Genomic DNA, 22,864 nt, shown 5'->3' on the forward strand with positions numbered 1-22,864 from the left:
ACTCTGCTAAGTAAAGGAACTTGCTGGCGCAAGTTAGGAAGGATATTAATAAACAATATATCATCTCCTGCCACTCTGAGCCTTCCCACAAGTAGGAGTCTGCCTTGCTCCAGAATCAGAAAAGAGTTTGCATGGAAACTCCTTCTAAAATGGAGGGGGGAAGCTCTGTTTCAGCAAGGGTTTCAATGCCACCACCTTCCTGATCTTGGAGCAACCCTCTGCGAAGGTGTGCTGGAAGAGGGTTATTGTGCTGTCAGGTGATGGAATTTGTCATCCACCCAACTGTTAAATTAAACCCAGGATAGGTAGGTCAGAAACAGTTTTGGTCTGCTGGTGGAGGGGAAAGTTTCTCTATCACTGCATGAAATGAACTACAGGACGCGGGTGGCGCTGTGGGTTAAACCATAGAGCCTAGGACTTGCTGATCAGAAAATCGGCGGTTCGAATCCCCGCAACGGGGTGAGCTCCCATTGCTCGGTCCCTGCTCCTGCCAACCTAGCAGTTCGAAAGCTCATCAAAGTGCAAGTAGATAAATAGGCACCGCTCTGGCAGGAAGGTAAATGGCGTTTCCGTGCGCTGCTCTGGTTCACCAGAAGTGGCTTGGTCATGCTGGCCACATGACCAGCTGCACACCGGCTCCCTTGGCCAATAAAGCAAGATGAGTGCCGCAACCCCAGAGTCGGCCACGACTGGACCTAATGGTCAGGGGTCCCTTTACCTTTACCTATATAATATCCCCTTACACCCAGGCTAGTAGTTACAGTTCCTACCTCCTCCTTCTTTGTCCAATTTATATACCACCCTTTATCAAAAGATCTCAGGGTGGTGTACAACCTTCAAAACACATTACAAGACCTCAGTGATAAAAACACAGTAAAAAGCATATTGACAGACAGCATAATGGTGAAATTATAGTAATACCCACACTTCTACAGGACATAGATTATTTAATAGCCATGGGCCTGGGTAAAGAGGAATGTTTTTGCCTGGTGTCTAAAGACATGTAATGATGGCACCAGGTGAGCCTCCTTTGGGGAGAGCATTCCACAATCGAAGAGCCACCACAGAAAAGGCCCGTTCCTTGTTTCTACCCCCCCAACCTCTCTTTGGCCTTAACTTTAGTGAAGCATTGCAGATATGCTCATATGAACCTGCCCAGGTTCTGTTCTCCCAAGAGCATGGAAGTTCCATGGCAGTTGGAGTCTTAGAATGATAGAAGTAACGGGAAATAAACATTATCCCAGGACCCTTCTTGCTCTGTACTTTACCTGCCCCCACCTCCTGTGTAATTCTAGGGCAAGGCAAGGATTGGGTTAAAGGCAAATACAAGCAAAGCCTGTCCAAACTTAGGCCCAATGTCTCTGCACAGGGCCATAGGTTTTTCACTTTCCCTCATCCACATTGTTCTGCTCTTCATCGTCCATGCATCTCATGGCTGGATGATGACTGAATCTCAAGTAGACGAGTATCATGCTGGCCTCTGGACCATCTGCTCAGAAAAATTTGGATGCAAACCCCTGAGACCTCATGATGGTATGATAGATGGGGCGAAACGAAAATCAGTATTGTGGTTTTGTTTGACTTATGAATGTAGAATTTGAATTTATTGTGATTTGAAGCACCCTTTAGAAAGAAGAAAGAAAAGAATGAACTCTGTTGCAAAGTAGCCAAATTATCCACAGCAGGGATGAAGAACTGACAGCATTCCAGGTTTTGTTGGACTATAGCTCCCATCATCCTTGACCATTGGCCATGCTGGTTGGAGCTGGTGGTAGCTGAAGGTCCCAACAACTTCTGAAGAGCTATCAGTTCTTCACCTCTAATCTGCAGGCCCAGAGCAAAACATTTTGCCTCTTCAACTGGCTGCTGTGTACGGAAGTTACTAGTCCAAGAGTTCCCTGGGAAAAAGGGTTGACTGTTAAGGGTGGGGTGCGGTAACATTCATTGCTGGGTCAAACCACATCCACTGGTGCAAGAGAAATTTAGCATGACCTGCAGGTATATTGGTCAAAAAGTCATGGCTCCATAATGCCACAGTACTGCAATGTGAAAAGAATGTTAGAAAATGGTGCTGCTAGGGTTATAATCAGGAAAACTAACACAGTATTTTCCCCACATCTGAATGTACCCAAACGCTGTGGCTGAAGGAGCTGGGCTATCTAGATTGGATTCCTTGCTTTTTGGGGGTGTTTGAACACTATAGGGGACATAGTCCCCACTCTGACATCATGTAGGATTGACAGGGAGCCAAGCCACTGTATTGGAAGAGATAAAACATAACTAGCTGTATTTTCCGGCTTGCATCCTCTAACTTCTCTGCCTAGTGCCACCTGTTGGTTCGTGCCTGTGCAACTAATGTCTCCATCTTCTACTGTTGCCTGGGTTTTGGCTTCATGCTTGTTTGCTGCTGCGTCGCTTACCACGATGCCCAGGACTCTGTCTCACCCAAAGCAGCAAAAAGCTTGCCCAAAGGTCCTAGCCGCTTATCAGAAAACAACACAGACATGACACAATGCCGTATTCACTGTACATTCGAAGCACTGTGGTGCCACTTTCAAAAGTCATGGCTTCCCCCAAATAATACCACTCTGAGAGTATTCTGTCTTAAATCTCAGGCACTACAAATGTTAGAAACCCTCCCTCTCTCTTAAAGCTGGCAATCTGTGGATTATGGTTCATCCTTTGCCAGCCCCCTTGCCCCTCCCACCTCTGTGGAGAGAGATGCATCTAAGTCCTACATGTTTTTGCATGGGAGATACACAGATTCTCCCTTTACACCACATTATTTCAAATGTCACACCTCGTTTTGAGTGCTGCAGGTCTAAATTTCATAGGAAAGGGAACTGCTTTGTATAATGACAAGCTCCCACAGGGTTTTTCTTGGGGGAGGGGGCAGGAACCCCAGGAAATATATTTGTTTAATCTGTGTCATTATGAATTGATTCAGACCCATTGCCGACCTCCCCCCACAACTAGAGAACCATAGAATAAAATCTTTGTTGCCCCACCTATCCAGTTACCCAAACCTCCACTCCTCCCCAACTTTGGATGATGGAAGAGAAGAACAACTTTCACAAAATTCCCCCTTTTTCTTTTAGTGCACCTGGACCTCATGCGAAGCTTCATGGTGCTAGCAACACTTGCATCTGTCTCAGCTATGCTATGGGCAGTGGAATGGGACCACATCATCCACTGCAACTACTGCTTTCCTCCCAAATCCCTGATTACTTCCATCTTCAACTTCCTTGCAGGTACCATTGTGAACTGAATAAATTTTAGGTGGGCGTTGTTTGCGTCCTATCGCTTTTTGCATGGAATTTGTTTTGGTGTGGTGCCCTGGTGCAAGCCAATGATTCGTGCGAGAGCACGAACCTTCCCCCACCCCGGATCTTTTGGTCTGTCGCTCTGTCCCGATGCCAGACAAAAAAGGAGGATATTCCAGGATCCAATCAGAAGCTGGGGTGGCTTCTGTAATTCCAGGATGTCCTGCTCAAAACGAGACAGTTGAGAGGTGTGTCCTGCAGGCCACCATTTTGTCTGCAGTATATGAAGCTGTTGGGAGCAGTTATCTGGCATTTTGGAGCGCACATCTCTATTTCTCCACAATTTCTGAATCAGCAGAGGTTGTGCAAGCCCTGCACTGGTGCCGTATTGCAGCGGTGAACTGGATGAGGGCCAATAGACCCTACGGGTGGGTGGGTGATTCCTGAGTCTGCAAGATGGGCCCATCGCCTGTTCTGACATGGTTTCCATCCCTCTAAGGAACCAGGTACAGAGCTGGAGGGTACTCTCCTGTTTACATACCTGCCATTAGAGGCCCAAGTGACCCCTGTGGCTAAGACTGTCTTTTGCCCACTTCATCTGGCATGCCAGCTATGGCTATAACTGGAGAGTGCAGTGGCTGGAGTGCTGATGGGGGCAGATGGCCATTGGCCAGTAGCATTTGACACTTTGGCTAAGACATCACTGGTATGCTATGGGGTCAGTTTCCTGGTTCTTGTGCTTAAAGCTGGGCTCCAGGATACCTTCAAGACGGTTTGAGACCTTATTTCCCAACTCAGTCAAGGCTGTCTCCCATGTTATGGAGGTCCAAGTGGCTTCACCTAGATGGCGGTCATTTAGTGTTGCTAGTCTCATGCTGTGGAACGCTCTTCTAGCAGAGATCTGGCAAGCATCCTCATTTTTGATTTTCAGGTGTCTCTTGAATATGTTTTTGTGCCAGCAAAGCCTTTACAGCAGTTTGATTTTTGTTTAGCCCATCCCCTTAATGATTATCTCTGTTAGTTTCTGTGAATGCCACTGAGCAGCGTGTCAGTACAATCTCAGTACAAACCCAATTTCTGTACATAGGTACAGTGTTGATCCCTTGGAACAACCTTGGACAATAAATCAGCAGGAATTTCGTTGCCTGGCATGTAGGACACCATTACGAGTCCTTTCGGAACACATTCTCTAGCATGTTGCAGCTTCAACTGCAAGTGCTTTGTGCTTTGCTTACAACCTGTGCTGGAAACTCTGCTGGATGAAGAATGTGCCTGAGGCCTTATCAAAGGCTCAGGTCGTTATTCGTCAGGAGGCGATTCCGAATGGCTCGGGGGAAGAAAATGAGCTTTATCAGCTTGGTTGAGCGGAGATCCCGACAATCTCTACGTATATATGGTGCTTTATGTTTTAAAGGTGCCTTGATATTTAACGAGACAGGAATACCTCTATCAATCAATCAATCAATCAATCAATCAATCAATTCCACAGGAATCTTTGTGCTGGTTACTGTGGTGGTGTTTCACATCAAAGTCAACCAGTTATCAACAGCTGTGCCTCCTGCTAAGAAATGGGCTTTCTACTTAAGCTGTGCCATCTGCATCCTGTGCTTCTTGACAGGTGAGTGTGAACATTATTCCTGAAAGGCTAAAATTAATATTGTGAAATCTCCTCTGTTGGTATGTCACTCTCTGGTGGGCCAAAGAAAGGAAAGGGAGCCAGATTGGCTCTGTAGGCTGCTAGGCTACACAGGAAAAAAACCCACAATAAATAAGTCAGAAATTAGATCGTTAAAAAAATATATGGAAAAACGTGTATAAATTATGTTTATAGTGCATTCAAATCATTGTTTCTTTACTAATGTAGCTGAGTCCCCAGTTGCCTACCTGCTCTCAAGAGCTCAGCCCATTTACTTACAAGGTGGCCTATGAACTATGATTCTATGAGTTCAGAGACGGGACAATCCAACACACACTTTTTTAATGGATTGGACAGTCTGTTTACATTGGTACCGGCATCTCCAAGGTCTATGCAATGGAGGGAGTACCACACAGTCTCCAATCTGTCACCAGGCACCTCTGAGGAGGAGAAAGGCTCAGTGCTAGCATGGTGCCCGGGGTGGCTCTGTAGCAGGAGGAGCCCAAAAAAAGAGTGCCTGATATAACACAGGGGTGCAATCTTTCCCTCACAACCGACTTGGCCCTTCTCCTGGAGCCACATCCTTGCTTCCCTGCCTGCAGACCTTCTCCTCTGCCACCGAAACTGTTTCACATGCATTGCCTTCCAAACCCCGCTGGAACCTTTCTCTCTTTTTTTGTAAATAATTTTTATTAAATTTCCATTTACCAAACCAATCATATCATATTAATTATTCCAAATTATATCAATACAGATCACAAAGTCCAAATAGTAAACCAAATTTTAATTTTTTTGTGAGGGGTACCCATGCTTCGAGTTCGGTAGGAGTCCAATCATCTTATATTTCTGCTGCTTTGATGTTCACAGTCCCATCTTCTCATCTCCTTGTCATTATCCTTTTTCTTTTTAATAACCTTCGAGTTGTCTCCACAAGCGAGTTGAAAGAAACAGCCTTGTTTATATTTCTGTGTGAACTTTGTAATGCTCTCCCGTAATTCATCTCACATAGATCCAAGAATCCAAAAGTCCTGTTCAAGCGGCAGTCACCATTTTAGTCAGTTCCGATGAAATAGAGTCTAGGCGTCCGCTCCTTAATTTTCCCAGACCAGTTGCACCATAAACCAGTCTTTCCAGAAGGGTTATTGCCCTTTCAAATTTACGATCCAAACCTGATAACAGAACAGTGGCTCACCCCCCCCCCCCAAGACTGCGAATCTTGCAACAAGGTCTGCCTCTTAATGGCAGATCGCTTTTGTAACTATGCCACAAGAAAGCCTCCCTTCTATTATAGATCTTTCACAGAGTAAAACCTTTTATTAGTATTTTTTATTTCCGCACAGTTTATTTTTCAGTCTCACTTGCTATCAGTCATTGTGACGGTTCTTCTAAGGGGGGGAGGGTTTGGAAAGTCCCCCCCCCCTTTCCATTCCGTTCAACATACTGACATGGCTGTGATTCCTTGATGCAGTCCTCTGTTCATTCTGTTCCATCACTCTATCTTCTCAGTAGTAGATTTATTTAGCAGATAATACACTCCTGACCTCGCTCGAAACATGTGCATTTACTTCTCCAATTTTTTTTTATCTTAAGCAACGCAGCTAGTTTCGCTCTTGAAAGCGGCGTCCAGGCGCTCCAGAGCTCACACAAGGGCTTTCCACCCAGTGCTCCCACCCCCTACTTCTTTCGAACTCGGGGGTGATTTATGGGCAACCGTGGGTGAGGCAGCCCTTCTCCAGGAGCCACATCCTTGCTTCCCTGCCTGCAGACCTTCTCCTCTGCCACTGAAACTGTTTCACAGGCATTGCCTTCCAAACCCCGCTGGGACCTTTCTCAGGGTTGTGTGGTTCTCACATCCAAGCTCCTCCCAACCCTCCTCCTGATCTGACCACTCTCTCCAAGACACCACCACAGAGCTCATGGCAGTACAGTGGTACCTCTGGTTACAGATGCTTCAGGTTACAGATACTTCAGGTTACAGGCTCTGCTAACCCAGAAATAGTACCTCGGGTTAAGAACTTTGCTTCAGGATGAGAACAGAAATCGTGCAGTGGCAGTGCAGTGGCAGCAGGAGGCCCCATTAGCTAAAGTGATACCTCAGGTTAAGAACAGTTTCAGGTTAAGAACGGACCTCCGGAATGAATTATGTTCTTAACCCGAGGTACCACTGTACTGCCATATTTGTGTGCGTGCTTGAGAGATCATATAACACCTATAGGAAACCGCGGGTGAGGTCAAATGCGTATTTAGAGAAAGATGCCCTTCACTAGGCTGGCAATACACACCTCTTGTTCGTCAGAGGATGAAAGAAAGAGAGGAATGGGGAACGTCAGGTTCAGGGGCCAAATGTGGGCCCCAGGCATCTCTCATTGGCACTGGGCTACATCTCCTCCGCCTCAGACACATCCCCTCTCCCAAGCCTACACCCTTCACAGCCCCTGCTTCTCCTTCCAAGGGTTTTTGCCTGGTTGGAAGGTGTCTTTGAATTGGCCTTGAAAATGCCTCTTGCTTGCCTCAGTGCAGGACAGAGAGGGGTATTTGAGTGTGTGTGGAACCTGCCTCCTTTACAAAGGTAAAATTTACATTACAGTGGTACCTCAGGTTACAGACGCTTCAGGTTACAGATGCTTCAGGTTACAGACTCCGCTAACCCAGAAATAGTACCTCGGGTTAAGAACTTTGCTTCAGGATGAGAACCATAGCTGTCAACATTCCCTTTTTTGTGGGAAATTCCCTTATTCCAGTGCCGTTTCCCGCTGCTTCCTGCTGCTATCCCGGATTGTTAGATATCCTGTAGACTGTCCCTGGGACAGGTGAGGCTGCTGATCCCTTATTTTCAAATCTGAAAGTTGACAACTATGATGAGAACAGAAATCATGCAGCGGCAGCGGCAGAGCGGCAGCAGCGGGAGGCCCCATTAGCTAAAGTGGTACCTCAGGTTAAGAACAGTTTCAGGTTAACAGCGGACCTCCAAAACAAATTAAGTTCTTAACCTGAGGTACCACTGTACAGTAGAACCTCACTTTGCGAACATAATCCATTCCGGAAGTTCGACTTCCGAAACATTTGAAAACCAAGGATCAAAGGGCTGTCAGCAAGTTCAATGGGGGAAATTGAGAAAGCCATTCGACTTCCGAGGTGCATTCGAAAACAGAAGCATTCACTTCACGGTTTTCAGCATTCGGCTTCCAAAACAGACGAGACATTGAAAAACCGAGGTTTGACTGTAGTTGCTCTGCCTCTTTTGCCTCTGGTCCAGCCCACCACCGGCATGTTGCTCAGAAAGGACTGTGGCCCTCTGTCTGAAAAGGTTTGCCTACCCCAGGCTTAATATGTAATATGCAGCTATGCTAAGGTTCCCATCTGTCTGAGGTCTGCCGCTCTCCAGGCACCTCAAGTTAACATAAGAACCTGCTGGGTGAGGCCAGTGGAAAACTAGCCCTGCTGTACATCAGGGAGGGCTGTGTGGAGAGAGTCTCTTCCTTTAAATTCCTAGGAGTTTATCTCAGTGAAGACCTTACTTGGAAAATCAATACAACCCAGGTGGTTAAGAAAGCCCAACAGAGGCTCCATCTCCTCAGAGTATTGCGAAAGAACAATGTCAATCAACATTTGATAATCTCCTTCGACTGGTCCATAATAGAAAGTGTCCTTTCAAACTGCATCACGGTGTGCTAGGCTGGTTTGACCTCAACTGATAGGAAGTGCCTACAGAGGGTGGCGAATACAGCACAAGATATTATGGGCTGTCCCGTAAATCCACTGGATGACATTGAGGAAGAACGTTGCCTCAAGAGAGAGAGGAAAATTCTCAGGGATGATTCACACCCTGGCTGGCACTTTCTTGATCTCCTGCCCTCGGGCAGAAGATATAGAAGCATGATTAGTCGCACCAACAGGGTAAAGAACAGCTTCTATCCGTAGGCTGTTAGGCTGCTGAATGAAAAGATAACAACAGGGCAACTGACTTTCGGGTTTGGTGGGCGTGCGTCAGTAAGGGGAATTAAGACTAAGAGAGCTGAGTGGGGGGTGCTCGTGTAATCTCACTGTATACAAGTTGTACAAGTGACAATAAAGTATTTAATTTCATTTCATCTAGTTCAGCATCCTGTTCCCACAGGGGCCAACCAGAGGCCTGCAGGAAACCCGCAAGCAGGATTTGAGCACAAAAGCCCTTTCCCCTCCTATGGTTTCCTGCATGGCTATTCAGATGCATGGCTGTCTCTGACAGTGGAGGCAGTGCAATGCCATCGTGGCTAGTTGGCTGCCAGAGTGGTGCCCCTTCATCTCACAATGGAGGCAGCCGCTGTCTGCTGGTGCTAAACACCTGCGGAGTGCTCCTCACAATTCTAAGCCTCTTTCCACCACTTCTCTCCCAGGTATTTACAACTTCTTGTGCTACAAGTTCTCAGTGTGGGGGACAGGAACGTCAACCACTCACGTTGGCCCGGATATCGAAACACCTGTGCTGCTTCCAGAAAGACATAAGGCTGTGCGGCCTTCTCTGCTCTGAACGAACCAGGTTCTTAATGTCCAAATTCATCTCATCGTGTGCGCATGCTCAGTGGAGGAGCCTCATCCTTGCAGGGCAGTTCACCATCTGCACCAGCTTCTTTGAGATGTCCTCTGCCATCCAGTTGGGAGGACTCTTTGATTTTCTGAACACTTTGGGAACTACTGAAGATCTCCCTTCCTTGCTTTGTGCTACTCAGCAACACTGGAGAACATTTTACTTCAGGAGCACTTTTCTTGATCAATGAAATATTCCTTTTGTTACCTGGACTCTCGTCCCCTATGTTAAACATCCATTCACTCGATATGTTTCTGCTGACTGTACTTCAATGGATAGACGTGTACCTCCTACCCCATCTATTGCTATTAAATATCCCTTTACTGACCAGAATACTTTCCTGTTATGCCATTGGGATCCTCTCCATTTTGTCTGTGTGATGGTGTGTGTGTGTAGGGTATATTTATATTTATAAATAACTAGGCAGATAGATGGGGACACGGGTGGCATTGTGGTCTAAACCACAGAGCCTAGGGCTAGCAGACTGGAAGGTCGGCAGTTCGAATCCCCGCGACGGGGTGAGCTCCCGTTGCTCGGTCCCTGCTCCTGCCAACCTAGCAGTTCAAAAGCATGTCAAAGAACAAGTAGATAAATAGGTACCACTGCAGCGGGAAGGTAAATGGCATTTCCGTGCACTGCTCTGGTTCACCAGAAGCGGCTTAGTCATGCCACATGACCCGGAAGCTGTCTGCGGACAAACGCCAGCTCTCTTGGCCTATAGAGCGCGAGGAGTGCCGCAACCCCAGAGTTGTTCGTGACTGGACATAATGGTCAGGGGTCCCTTTAGGCAGGTAGATTGAACCTGCATTGCAGGTTCAATCTCCTTCTAATATCAAACTTGGGTGAAGAGGGCTGTACATTTGTAGCCAAAATGGGGCCGCTGAGGAATATGAGGAAGTTGGAAGCATGCCTGGAGGATTCTTGAAATTCACAGAAGTATGGGAAAATAATATTTACAAAGTGAGTGAATCACATAATAAAGCATAATACAATATATACCAAAAAAAATCCGATATAAAATCCGCCCCCCCTCCCCCCCAAAAAACAAGTACAGTACCAACAAGAAAACCAAATCAGTTGTGGAGGTAAAAGGTAAAGGGACCCCTGACCATTAGGTCCAGTCGTGACTGACTCTGGGGTTGCGGTGCTCATCTCGCTTTATTGGCCGAGGGAGCCATTGTACAGCTTCGGGGTCATGTGGCCAGCATGACTAAGCTGCTTCTGGCGAACCAGAGCAGCGCACGGAAACACCATTTACCTTCCCGCCGGAGTGGTACCTATTTAGGTTGGCAGGAGCAGGGACCGAGCAACAGGAACTCACCCTGTCGCGGGGATTTGAACCGCCGACCTTCTGATCGGCAAGTCCTAGGCTCTGTGGTTTAACCCACAGCGCCACCCATGGTACTTAAATAATTCCCCATCCAAATCAACCCCAATTAAAACAGCTTTTCCTCACAGTTCCTCTTCAGCTGTTTAGTGGAGGGAAGCAGAATCTGGAGCCTTCCAGATATGGCGGGACCACAGCTCCTATCATCTCTGACCGATGGCCATTCTTGCAGTGGCTGATGGGCGTTGGAGTCCAACAATAGCTGAGGGCTGATTTAGCCCCTCATTCCCCTGAGTGCCCCCCCCCCAAAAAAGCAAGAGGCAGGTAGCTGCTACCCACAGAAAAAACTGTATTTTAAGGGTACTTTGTTAACAGCACCAGGGTACTTTGTAAGCACAGCACAGAATGTACACCTCTTGTTATCTTTCCCCTTTGATCTTCGGTTTGCAGATAAGTAACAGTGTGCACCTAGCCTGGGTCTTGATGAGCTTTGAGGGTAAGCTATGTAACTGTCACCCTCTTCTTCTCTCAAGTTCTCCCTCCACCGCTGCAGCTGGAAGGACACTAAGTTGTATTCAGTCATGGTGAATGAGCTCTTCACGGTTCCCTTAAGTGGAGCCCAACCGCTCTTCCCAGAGACACACTCTCCTCTCTTTCCTTGACCTAAGAGGAAACCTAAACTACAATTCCCACCAACCCCAGTAAGCATGCCTAATGACCAGGGATGATGGGAGTTGTAGTTCAGAAACACCTGGAGAACCAAAGGTTCACCCACACCTGGCCTAAGGGTTGAGCAAAGAGCCCTGTTGGTGAAAGGGGCCAAGTTGGTGAAGGATGGCTTAGCATTATGCACAGACCAGACCTGTGTCCTTATTGCCCATTGAACCTTTGGTGATTGAATTCCAGCTCCACACAAGTACTGGTGATTCAGCTGATTCATTGACAGCATTCCATGGAACACTCTGGCAGGACTGCTTTAGATAAGCCTACAGGAGGCTTTCTCTTAGGACAAGGGAAGGAAGAGTGTGCATCTGTGTTGAGACTGTCTCAGCTCCACTTAAGGCAGCGGTTCGCAACCTGTGGGTCCCCAGATGTTGTTGGACTATAACTCCCATCATCCCTGAGCTCTGGCCTTGCTAGCTAGGGGTGATGGGAGTCGTAGTTCAACAACATCTGGGGACCCACAGGTTGAGAAAGGCTGACTTAAGGGAACAGTAAACAGCCAACTGACCAAGTATAACTCAGTGTCCTTCCACCTGACGTGGGGGATTCACAGAATCTCCACCCCTTGTTCTAGGTGTTCCAGACTACAACTTCCAAGCTGGCTGGGGCTGATAGGAATTGTAGTCCAAGACATCTGCTGGATTGCAGTCCATGTAGACATTGCAGAGCATTGGGTTAAACATGCCTAAGGCAGCCTCCCATGTTACTTAGCAATGACCTGGCATCTCAAAGGTGGTTCAGTCATAACTTCTTGAGAACCATTCCATACTGCTCTGTTCCAGAAGCAGAATGGAAGTTCCATGGCAGTTGAGGCCAGAGTGGAGGGAGGTGTATAAAACTGCCACCCTTGGCAAGAACTGGGTGCTGCTATCCCCATGGTGGGGTGGAGGGTGTCCCTCCTGTTCCAGACCTCCCTTGCCAGCTCCCCTCTATCTGTCTAAGGCTGCAGTTGAGGCAAAAGGAAGATTAGCTTGGAAGGAAATTGTGGAGATGCCATTCGTGGCCTCGGGTCCTTTCTACAGAAGCACCAGCGTTCTCTTTTCCATGATTAATTTTCTGCAACTTGTCATTGCCCATGCATCTCCCACTTGGACTTCGTATATTGCAGATGTGGACCATTTTGTTATAGGACTCTGGCTCCTCTGCTCAGACAAATATGGATGCCAATCCACAGGAACTCGTGATGGTATGGTATATGGCGGGGTTAGGGAACTGTTGTTAGCTCAACCTTTTCAGCAACCTTCACATGTGGGTGGGGCCAGAGGCAAAAGTGGGTGGGGCACCATGTTATCTTTGTACAAGAGCCTAGCTTCTACAGACACCTGCACATCCCTCTCTGACCTCCATCCAGGCATGCAAAAAGGTGTTATCCATGTTCAATGACAAATTGCAGCCGGGGGTGGGGGTGGGATATCCAAGAAAGATGCAAACCAGGACCCAGCAGGATGCTGACCTGTGAAGAGAATCTGAAGGCCAGATGGAAAGGGTTGAAGGGCCATATTTTGCCCCTGGGCTTGACATTTCAAACCCTGCCCCAATATATAAGGTGCAACGAAAACCAGTATTGTTGTTTTATTAACATATGAAAGTAGACCTGCGTCATTTGAGCATGCATTTGAAAGTATGAGAGAGAATGGGGGCAGCATTTTCCTTTGCAAAATAAAGGTCTTGATCAGGTGTGGGGAACAGCCCCAACAAGCATGGCCAATGACTAGGGATGGTGGGAGTTAAGCAACTTCTGGAGGTATGACGGTTCCCCACACTTGCTCTAGAGGTCTGTCCTCAAATGTTTTGCTACTCTAATTAGCTGCAGTATATGGTCTGTCCTCCCAGCATCCCTTGCAATGTCCCAAAGGATGTTGGGGGCACAACTCTTGGATTTCATGGGACTTTGCCAATGCATGTACAAATACTCTGGTCCTGAGCAGCTCGTTCCTACTTTTAAAACTCAAATGCAATCTGGGGCCCAAGTTGTTTACCCTTTCTGCATTAATGTTGGAGCAGCCATGTCATTGAACTGAACTCGATTTCCCATCAGCCCCAAACAGCATAGCAGGCCAACAGTCAGAGATGAATAGGACCTGGATTCTAACAACATCTGGAGGGCAAGATATTGGCTGCCCCTGAATTGATGTAAGCACCTTGAATTGGGCTCAGAAGCAAATGGGATGCCAGTGCAGATGCTTCAGGATAGGTATACTATGGGTCCTCGCAGGCATCCCAGATGACATTTGGCACAAGTTGCAGCCTCTGCGCCATCTTCAAGGGGAGCCCCACATAGAGTGCATTGCAGTAGTCCAATCTGGAATTTACCAGGAATAGAATGCAGTTACCCAGTCATTTCTGTCTGTAGCTGGCAATCCATCTAGAACTTGAAATAGGAGTGCATACATTTGAATAATAAGAAAGGTACACAAGTTATTCTATTGCACATTATACAATGGGCACGGTAACTTCTGAGTGTTCCCTGGGAAGAGGGACCATTGGTTAAAGCACACTGCCATTTATAGCTCTGTGGGAGAATCGGGGTCTCCTAAAAACTTTCACTATCCTAAATGAACTACACTTCCCAGGATGCTCTGTGGGAAGCCATGACAGTTTAAAATGGTGTCACGGTAGTTTAAATGTATAGTGTAGATGGGTTCTTACAAAGATGAATCCGTTTCAATGGGTCTGCTCTTAGTAGGGTCAGCACTGGGATGTAACCCATACTTTTCAAGTGAAAATCAATTGTATATTCCATGTGAAGTCACTGAATTTGTTCTGCTTGAAGTAGCACCAAAGGAACAAGCGAGTGTAAAGGCCAAATTATAGATCTGACCAATTTTCCCATGAGTACAAACTGATGTGGCTGTGACCAGGCTCTTGCAAGGGGGAAGAAAAGGCTCAGAATTAGCCTCCGTTTTCACAATATCTCTCCTTTTTATCTCTCTCTCTTTATAGTATCCCTCAATATCACCCGGATCTTCATGATACTTGCTCTCATTATGTCCTTCGTAGCTTTGGCATTATCAATGCCATGGGAGTGGATTGTTCGCTGCTCCTCTCCTTTTCTTAGCAGGCCTCTGCTTATTTCCATCTTCAGCTTCATTGCAGGTATCATGGAAAGTGCATAAATATACAGATGACAAAGCTCTAATTTGTGACAGGCACCGTGAGTTGAAAGGAGCCTCCCTGTTCCCCTCAAGGAGCTGCAATTCCCAGAGTTCCCTGGGAAGAGGGATTGATATGGTATGACAAATGCAAGGTGTGGATGTGGCCAAAATTGTACCACATAATAATATTACTTTAATAACAATTTATTAAATTAAATTTATTATCGCGTTTTTAATATTCTCCTGGGAGCCACCCAGAGTGGCTGGGGAAACCCAGCCAGATGGACGGGGTATAAATATCTGGCTGAGTTTCCCCAGCCACTCTGGGCAGCTCCCAACAGAATATTAAAAACACCAAACATTAAAAACTTCCCTAAACAGGGCTTCCTTCAGATGCCTTTTAAAAGTCAGATAGTTGTTTATTTCCTTGACATCTGGTTGGAGGGCATTCCACAGGGTGGGCGCCACTACCAAGAATGTGCTCTGCCTGGTTCCCTGTAAACTTGCAGTGAGGGAACCGCCAGAAGGCCTTGGAGCTGGACCTCGGTGTCTGGGCAAAATAATGGGGGTGGAGATGCTCCTTCAGGTATACAGGACCAAGGCCGTTTAGGGCTTTCAAGGTCAGCACCAATAGTTTGAATTGTGCTCAGAAATGTACTGGGAGCCAACATAGGTCTTTCAGGACCGGCGTTATGTGGTCTCAGGGGCGGCTCGCAGTCACCAGTCTAGCTGGAGATGCAGCTGTTTTTAGGGAAGAGCAGTGAAACGTCTCTTCCTCCTCTGGGGAGTGGCAGGAATAGTTCTGTGCACTATGGCTTCCACAACCACCTCAGTGTATTCTGAGGTCTGCAACTGCTGTCCTTGCCCCTTTGGCCCAGAATTGGTCCGACGTGACAGCATGGAACCAATTTTGCAGCTCCAGTGACACAGCATGGCTCCTGGCAGTCCTGCTTCCATGTGCCACTTTCCTCCAGGGCTTCATCACCTGCAATGGGGAATCTTCCTCCTCCCTGGGGGCAGCTTGCCTGTTCCACTGTTCCAGGACACTTGACTCTGCTGTGTTGAGAAATTCCACATCCTGGCCAGTAGCTTGAAATGTGAATAGGTGGACCTCAAGGTGCTGTACCTTCTCTTCCAATGAGGAAGACAGCTTGCAGTTGCTGCAGGTGTAGATTTGTGCCTTTGTTGGGTTTGTTGGATTAAGTTGCTCACTTGGAGCTGTCCGCGATCCAGAAATCCACACACCCCACCCCACATTGGTCCTGTCATCAGACCAGAACACAGCATAATCTCACCGAGGGCTTTTGCCAGGCTGCCACAGGTTAGATTTTATTGTGTAGATCTGGAAGCTCAGTGCCAGAGGCATGATGTCAGCATCACTCCATGGATAGAGGCCAGCAGAGCTCTGTTGGGCTGGCAGGGGTGGGGAGACCTATGTCCCATTCAACCTCCACCTCACCCCAGTTGCAGAAAAGGGTTGAATTGCAGCCTTACCTTTTTGAAAAAGCAGCATTCTAAGGGTCATATATAATATAAAGCACATCTTAAACAGAACAGTTTTGATAATGTTTTTAATGTTGGCGGAGGAAAGGTGAAATTAGCCCCCTGAGAGGCTGAATTTGAGCCAAGGGGCCATCAGTAAGAAGGTCCTGTCTGTCAGATTCACATTTTTCCAATCTTTCAGTTCACCCCATTTCTGTATCAGCTTGTGTTGCTGTTTTTTTTAATCATGAAGATTCATGAGCAAACATTTTTTGCAAAAAAAAATAATCCCCAAACATAATACATTTGGGTATTTTCTGCCCCTTCCATTAATACAAGCACTTTCATGGACACTCTGCCTCAAAACTACTTAGGGACCATGCATAAGAGTTTAAGAATTCCCCCTCTTTCAGGTTTCTAATAATATCATACGGAGGCCAGAGGTGGGGAACCTGTGGCTCTCCAGATTTTGTTGGACTTCAGCCCCCACCAGCTCCAGCCAGCATGGCCCACAGTCAAGGATTATGGGAGCTGGAGTCAAACAACAGATTTCTCCATCGCTTATCAAAATGGAATTCTAAGTATCTCCTTTGTGTTTTGTAGCAATCTGTTCGCTAATTGCTGTGGTGGTATTTGGGGTCCAAGTTGATCGGAAGTCAGACTCTGCACATCCTTCTGGGAAATTTGCTTTTTACTTAAGCTGTTTCACCTCTGCTTTTTCCTTCTTGGCAGGTAAGTATCAGTGGGGGGGCTTCTTCTTCATCATCATCTTCTTCTCCTTCTCCTTCTTCAAATTTATATACTGCACTATACCCAGAGGTCTCAGGGCAGTTCACAGAATAAAATCACAATATAAATCATAGACCTCACCATCAATTATATTCCTTTCCTTGTAGGAAACTGTGTTGCTCACTGTGAAGTCTAAGATTTTGACTTTTTGCTTTATCTATGCCTTCTCTTTCCTGTGCTTCTAGTTTCAGCGTTCCCCATGAAGAAGGATTGATTGTTTAACTACTCTGGGAGCTGTAGCTCTGGGAGGGGAATAGAGGGTCTCCTAGCAGCTCTCAGCACCCTTAACAAACTACAGCTCCCAGAATTCTTTGGGAGAAGCCATGCCTATTTACAATGGTATGATACTGCTTTAAATAGATGGTGTGAATGTGGCCTTGAACATAACAAGGAGCCCATTGTATACCTTTGACACTGTACCTATTTATAACTCACAGGGGGCTCTTTCCTTGGGCATAAGTGTTCTGAAATGGTGAAATGTACTTGTGCAGATCATCTTTATTTTAGTGGGGCTTCAGCAGGAGATTTTCCTAATGGATTGCTGCCAATCTTGCAGGCTTATTGGTTTGCTATGTGGTTCCCTTGTTGTTGTTTAGTCGTTTAGTCGTGTCCGACTCTTCGTGACCCCATGGACCAGAGCACGCCAGGCACTCCTGTCTTCCACTGCCTCCCGCAGTTTGGTCAAACTCATGCTGGTAGCTTCGAGAACACTGTCCAACCATCTCGTCCTCTGTCGTCCTCTTCTCCTTGTACCCTCAGTCTTTCCCAGCATCAGGGCCTTTTCCAGGGAGTCTTCTCTTCTCATGAGGTGGCCAAAGTATTGGAGCCTCAGCTTCAGGATCTGTCTTTCCAGTGAGCACTCAGGGCTGATTTCCTTCAGAATGGATAGGCTTGATCTTCTTGCAGTCTGTGGGGCTCTCGAGAGTCTCCTCCAGCACCATAATTCAAAAGCATCAATTCTTTGGCAATCAGCCTTCTTTATGGTCCAGCTCTCACTTCCATACATCACTACTGGGAAAACCATAGCTTTAACTATATGGACCTTTGTCGGCAAGGCGATGTCTCTGCTTTTTAAGATGCTGTCTAGGTTTGTCATCACTTTTTCCCCAAGAAGCAGGTGTCTTTTAATTTTGTGACTGCTGTCACCATCTGCAGTGATCATAGAATCATAGAATCATAGAATCATAGAGTTGGAAAAGACCACAAGGGCCATCGAGTCCAACCCCCTGCCAAGCAGGAAACACCATCAGAGCACTCCTGACATATGGTTGTCAAGCCTCTGCTTAAAGACCTCCAAAGTAGGAGACTCCACCACACTCCTTGGCAGCAAATTCCACTTTCGAACAGCTCTTCCTGTCAGGAAGTTCTTCCTAATGTTTAGGTGGAATCTTCTTTCTTGTAGTTTGGATCCATTGCTCCGTGTCCACTTCTCTGGAGCAGCAGAAAACAACCTTTCTCCCTCCTCTATGTGACATCCTTTTATATATTTGAACATGGCTATCATATCACCCCTTAGCCTCCTCTTCTCCAGGCTAAACATGCCCAGCTCCCTTAGCCGTTCCTCATAAGGCATCGTTTCCAGGCCTTTGACCATTTTGGTTGCCCTCCTCTGGACACGTTCCAGTTTGTCAGTGTCCTTCTTGAATTGTGGTGCCCAGAACTGGACACAGTACTCCAGGTGTGGTCTGACCAGAGCAGAATACAGTGGCACTATTACTTCCCTTGATCTAGATGCTATACTCCTATTGATGCAGCCCAGAATTGCATTGGCTTTTTTAGCTGCCGCGTCACACTGTTGGCTCATGTCAAGTTTGTGGTCAACCAAGACTCCTAGATCCTTTTCACATGTACTGCTCTCAAGCCAGGTGTCACCCATCTTGTATTTGTGCCTCTCATTTTTTTTGCCCAAGTGCAATACTTTACATTTCTCCCTGTTAAAATTCATCTTGTTTGTTTTTGCCCAGTTCTCTAATCTGTCAAGGTCGTTTTGAAGTGTGATCCTGTCCTCTGGGGTGTTAGCCACCCCTCCCAGTTTGGTGTCATCTGCAAATTTGATCAGAATGCCCTTGAGTCCATCATCCAAGTCGTTGATAAAGATGTTGAATAAGACCGGGCCCAAGACAGAACCCTGTGGCACCCCACTAGTCACTCTTCTCCAGGATGAAGAGGAACCATTGATGAGCACCCTTTGGGTTCGGTCAGTCAGCCAGTTACAAATCCACTGAGTGGTAGCATAGTCAAGACCGCATTTTACCAGCTTCTTTACAAGAATATCATGGGGCACCTTGTCAAATGCCTTACTGAAATCAAGGTAGGCTATATCCACTGAGTTCCCTTCATCTACCAGGCTTGTAATTCTGTCAAAAAACGAGATCAGGTTAGTCTGACATGACTTATTTTTCAGAAATCCATGCTGACTATTGGTGATCACAGCATTCCTTTCTAGGTGCTCACAGACTGTTTTCTTAATGATCTGCTCCAGAATTTTCCCTGGTATTGATGTCAGACTGACTGGGCGGTAATTATTTGGGTCCTCTCTTTTCCCCTTTTTGAAAATAGGGACAACATTTGCCCTCCTCCAGTCTGCCGGGACTTCGCCTGTTCTCCAGGAATTCTCAAAGATGACTGCCAGTGGTTCTGAGATCACATCTGCCAGTTCTTTTAATACTCTTGGATGCAGTTCATCTGGCCCTGGAGACTTGAATACATCTAAACTAGCCAAGTATTCTTGTACTATCTCCTTAGTTATTCTGGGCTGTGTTTCCTTTGCTGAATCATTTCCTCCAAATTCTTCAGGTCGGGCATTGTTTTCTTTATCGGAGAAGACTGAGGCAAAGAAGGCATTGAGGAGTTCAGCCCTTTCTGTGTCCCCTGTTTGCATTTCACCATCTTCTCCTCTGAGTGACCCCACTGTTTCTTTGTTCTTCCTTTTGCTACGAACATACCCATAAAAGCCTTTTTTGTTGCTTTTAACCTTTCTAGCAAGCCTCAGTTCATTCTGTGCTTTAGCTTTTCTGACTTTGTGTCTACACGTACTGGCTATTTGTTTGAATTCCTCTTTGGTTGTTTCCCCCCTTTTCCATTTTTTGTACACATCCTTTTTTAATCTTAATTCAGTTAAAAGTTCTTTAGATAGCCACCCTGGCTTCTTTAGGCACCTTCCATGTTTCCGTCTCATTGGTATTGCCTGACGTTGTGCTTTTACTATCTCCCTCTTAACAAACTCCCAGCCATCATGAACTCCCTTTCCTTTTAGTATTGCTGTCCATGGGATCTCGCCCAGCACTTCCCTAAGTTTTATGAAGTCGGCTTTCTTAAAGTCAAGAAATTGAGTCCTAGTATCCTTGGCTGCTCCTTTCCGCTGTATAGTAAACTTCAGAAGAGCATGATCACTCGCGCCTAATGATCCTTCCACATCTACCCCACTAACCAGGTCATCAACATTGGTTAGGACCAGATCTAAAATGGCTGTTCCTCTTGTTGCTTCTCCCACTTTCTGGACAATGAAGTTGTCTGCAAGGCCAGTGAGGAATCTGTTTGACCTTATGCTCTTGGCTGAGTTTGACGTCCAACAAATATCTGGGTAATTGAAGTCCCCCATTACTACTATCTCCCTTCCTTTTGCATGCTTGGCCATCTGTTCCAGGAAGGCATCATCTATGTCCTCCGTTTGGCTTGGGGATCTATAGTAAACTCCCACAATGAGGTCTCTGTTATTCTTCTCTCCCTTAATTTTGACCCAAATGCTCTCACTTTGGCTTTGAGGTTCTAAATCTTGGATCTCTTCACAGGTATACACATCCCTGACATATAACGCCACTCCTCCTCCTTTCTTGTCTGGTCTGTTTCTCTGAAATAGATTGTATCCCCCCATTATTACATTCCAATTGTGGGACTTATCCCACCAGGTTTCAGTGATGCCTATTATGTCATATTTAGTTTGCTGTACCAAGAGCTCAAGCTCATCTTGTTTATTTCCCATGCTTTGCGCATTAGTGTACAGACATTGAAGTCCATTAATCATTCCCCCGTGTCTCTTATTTAAGGATTTTTTCCTCCCACCACTAGGTCCGCGTGCTGTTTGCTCCATTTGGTCTATGACATTTGGATGATCATCTTCATCAATTGATAGACTCCTACCTTCAGGAGCACTGTCTCATGGAGCCCAAGAAAGTAAAATCTCACACTGCCTCCATTTCTTCCCTCTCTATTTGCCAGGAGGTGATGGGAGCAGTGGCCATGATCTTAGTTTTTTTGATGTTGAGCTTCAGACCATATTTTGCGCTCTCCTCTTTCACCTTCATTCAGAGGTTCTTTAATTCCTCCTCACTTTCTGCCATCTGAGTTGTATCATCTGCCAATGACTGCTGTCTCATTTTTGCATCTGCCTCTGACTGCTGCCCTGGCGATTGCGGGGGCCAGTGCCATGTGATGTGCTCATGCCATGCATGCATGCAGTGCACTCACACATGCCGTGCAATGTGCTGACATGTCGTGCACAAGGGACATGAACACACAGCACTGCCTGCACACATGGCATGCACAAGGTTGCTGCAGAATATTGAGGGGGCCCGGTCACCTCCTTGAATTTTTTGGGGGGGCGGCCTCAGCTCCCCTGCCCTTCCCCCAGATGGCACCCCTGCTACACGTGAAGAACAGCTTCTGCTGATGTTTCCAAGCGGTTACTATTTTAGGATGGGATTCAATCACATACTAACAAGTTCAGTAAAAGCTGGTCTGGTCTTCTTTTGCAACAAACCAGCTTCTCCCAAAGACCAGACTTTTGGTGATAAGAAAATTGATGGGCAAAATGCAGTATAAACTTCATCTCAGCTCCCTGCAAACAAATCAGCATAAATGCTAACTCAGTAGCCAACATCACCTGATCTCATAGAATGATAGAATCATAGAGTTGGAAGAGACCACAAGGGCCATCGAGTCCAACCCCCTGCCAAGCAGGAAAGGTATCTCCCTGAAAACAAATCTCGATGAATATCCTACCTCCAGTTGCTGGGAATATCAAGTGGGGAGTGTGCTCTTGTGCTTGATGGTTTCTCATAGGCCTTTGGTTGGCCACTCTCAGAACAGGATGGTGGGCTACATGGGCCTCTGGACTGATCCAGCACACCTTTTCTTACTTCCTTATGCTCAATACACAGTTCATTTGGAAGTGCCCTGAGTGTTCCTCACAATTTCTAACGGAAATACATTATTATGCACAGCGCAAAAGACCTCCTCCACGTTATAAAATATTTCGGTTGCTGTGTTTGCATGTGGTAATGGGAACTGCCACGTTAACTGGAATACGGCAACTTAAGGAGAAGTAAGTTCTGATGTAATTCGACCACTACATAGGAGGTTGGGTTTTATAGTAATGCTGGTTTTTTTGTTCTTTATGTAATAAAAGAAAGCAAAAGAAACAATTTCCAATTTCTTTTTGCTGCTTTCTCTTCCAGCTGTTTACAATGGTTTGGTCCACAAGTTTTCACTCTGGGAGGTTGCAAGCTCAGGCCGTGTTGAAGATACGCAAAAGCCGGATGAGACAGCCTAGAAGCCAAGGCCTGCAAGCTCCATCGCTCTCCGAAGAAAGTGGACTCTAAACCCCCAGACCTATTTGCTCCATGGACATGTGAGGCTGTGAAGTGACCTCAAGCAGGGCAGGTCACAATCAACTCCTCTGAGATCTCCTCTGCCTGGACTCATTTTGACATGGCAATCCATCAGAAAAACTTCTTTTTGCCTACAACACTTTGGACACTGCTGAGTCTCAGTGCTGCTCAGTAATCCTGGAAAGAGCATTACTTGGGGAGATATTTTTCCTCTTCAGTGAAATACCCCTCTCCCACCTGAACTCCTCTTTGTTAAAATCAATCAATATATTTCTCTTGGCAGAACTCATATGGACACATATTTCTAATGTTTAGATTGCATTATATTTTATAAATATAATTCTCAGGCATGTGGTTTATTGTATGGTTCATG

At 46.3% G+C, this 22,864-nt stretch overlaps 1 protein-coding gene across 2 annotated transcripts; it reads left to right on the plus strand.

Moving 5' to 3' along the window:
- The first annotated feature begins 705 nt into the window (after positions 1 to 705).
- LOC310712346 (uncharacterized protein) lies at positions 706 to 22,845 on the plus strand. Of its 2 annotated transcripts, XM_083515303.1 has the most exons (6): positions 719 to 1,533; positions 3,099 to 3,251; positions 4,753 to 4,881; positions 14,460 to 14,612; positions 16,697 to 16,825; positions 22,339 to 22,845. In XM_083515303.1, exons 1-6 carry the CDS (start codon positions 1,356 to 1,358, stop codon positions 22,431 to 22,433), a joined length of 837 nt encoding a protein of 278 aa, XP_083371429.1. In that variant the 5' UTR covers positions 719 to 1,355; the 3' UTR covers positions 22,434 to 22,845. The 2 variants fall into 2 exon arrangements, with proteins under 2 accessions (XP_083371430.1, XP_083371429.1); XM_083515304.1 differs by lacking the exon at positions 16,697 to 16,825 and having other exon boundaries at positions 706 to 1,533.
- The last annotated feature ends 19 nt before the right edge of the window (positions 22,846 to 22,864 follow it).

Source organism: Podarcis liolepis (assembly GCF_965112155.1).
Source record: "Podarcis liolepis genome assembly, chromosome: 7".
Lineage (NCBI taxonomy): Eukaryota > Metazoa > Chordata > Lepidosauria > Squamata > Lacertidae > Podarcis > Podarcis liolepis.

Excerpts from the sequence above, each read along its gene's own strand:
- LOC310712346 (XM_083515303.1), top strand. The coding sequence starts at position 1,356 with ATGTCTCTGCACAGGGCCATAGGTTTTTCACTTTCCCTCATCCACATT. Across the intron at positions 1,534-3,098 it reads ACCCCTGAGACCTCATGATG|TGCACCTGGACCTCATGCGA; the intron begins GTATGATAGATG and ends TTTTTCTTTTAG. Across the intron at positions 16,826-22,338 it reads TGCTTTTTCCTTCTTGGCAG|CTGTTTACAATGGTTTGGTC; the intron begins GTAAGTATCAGT and ends TTTCTCTTCCAG.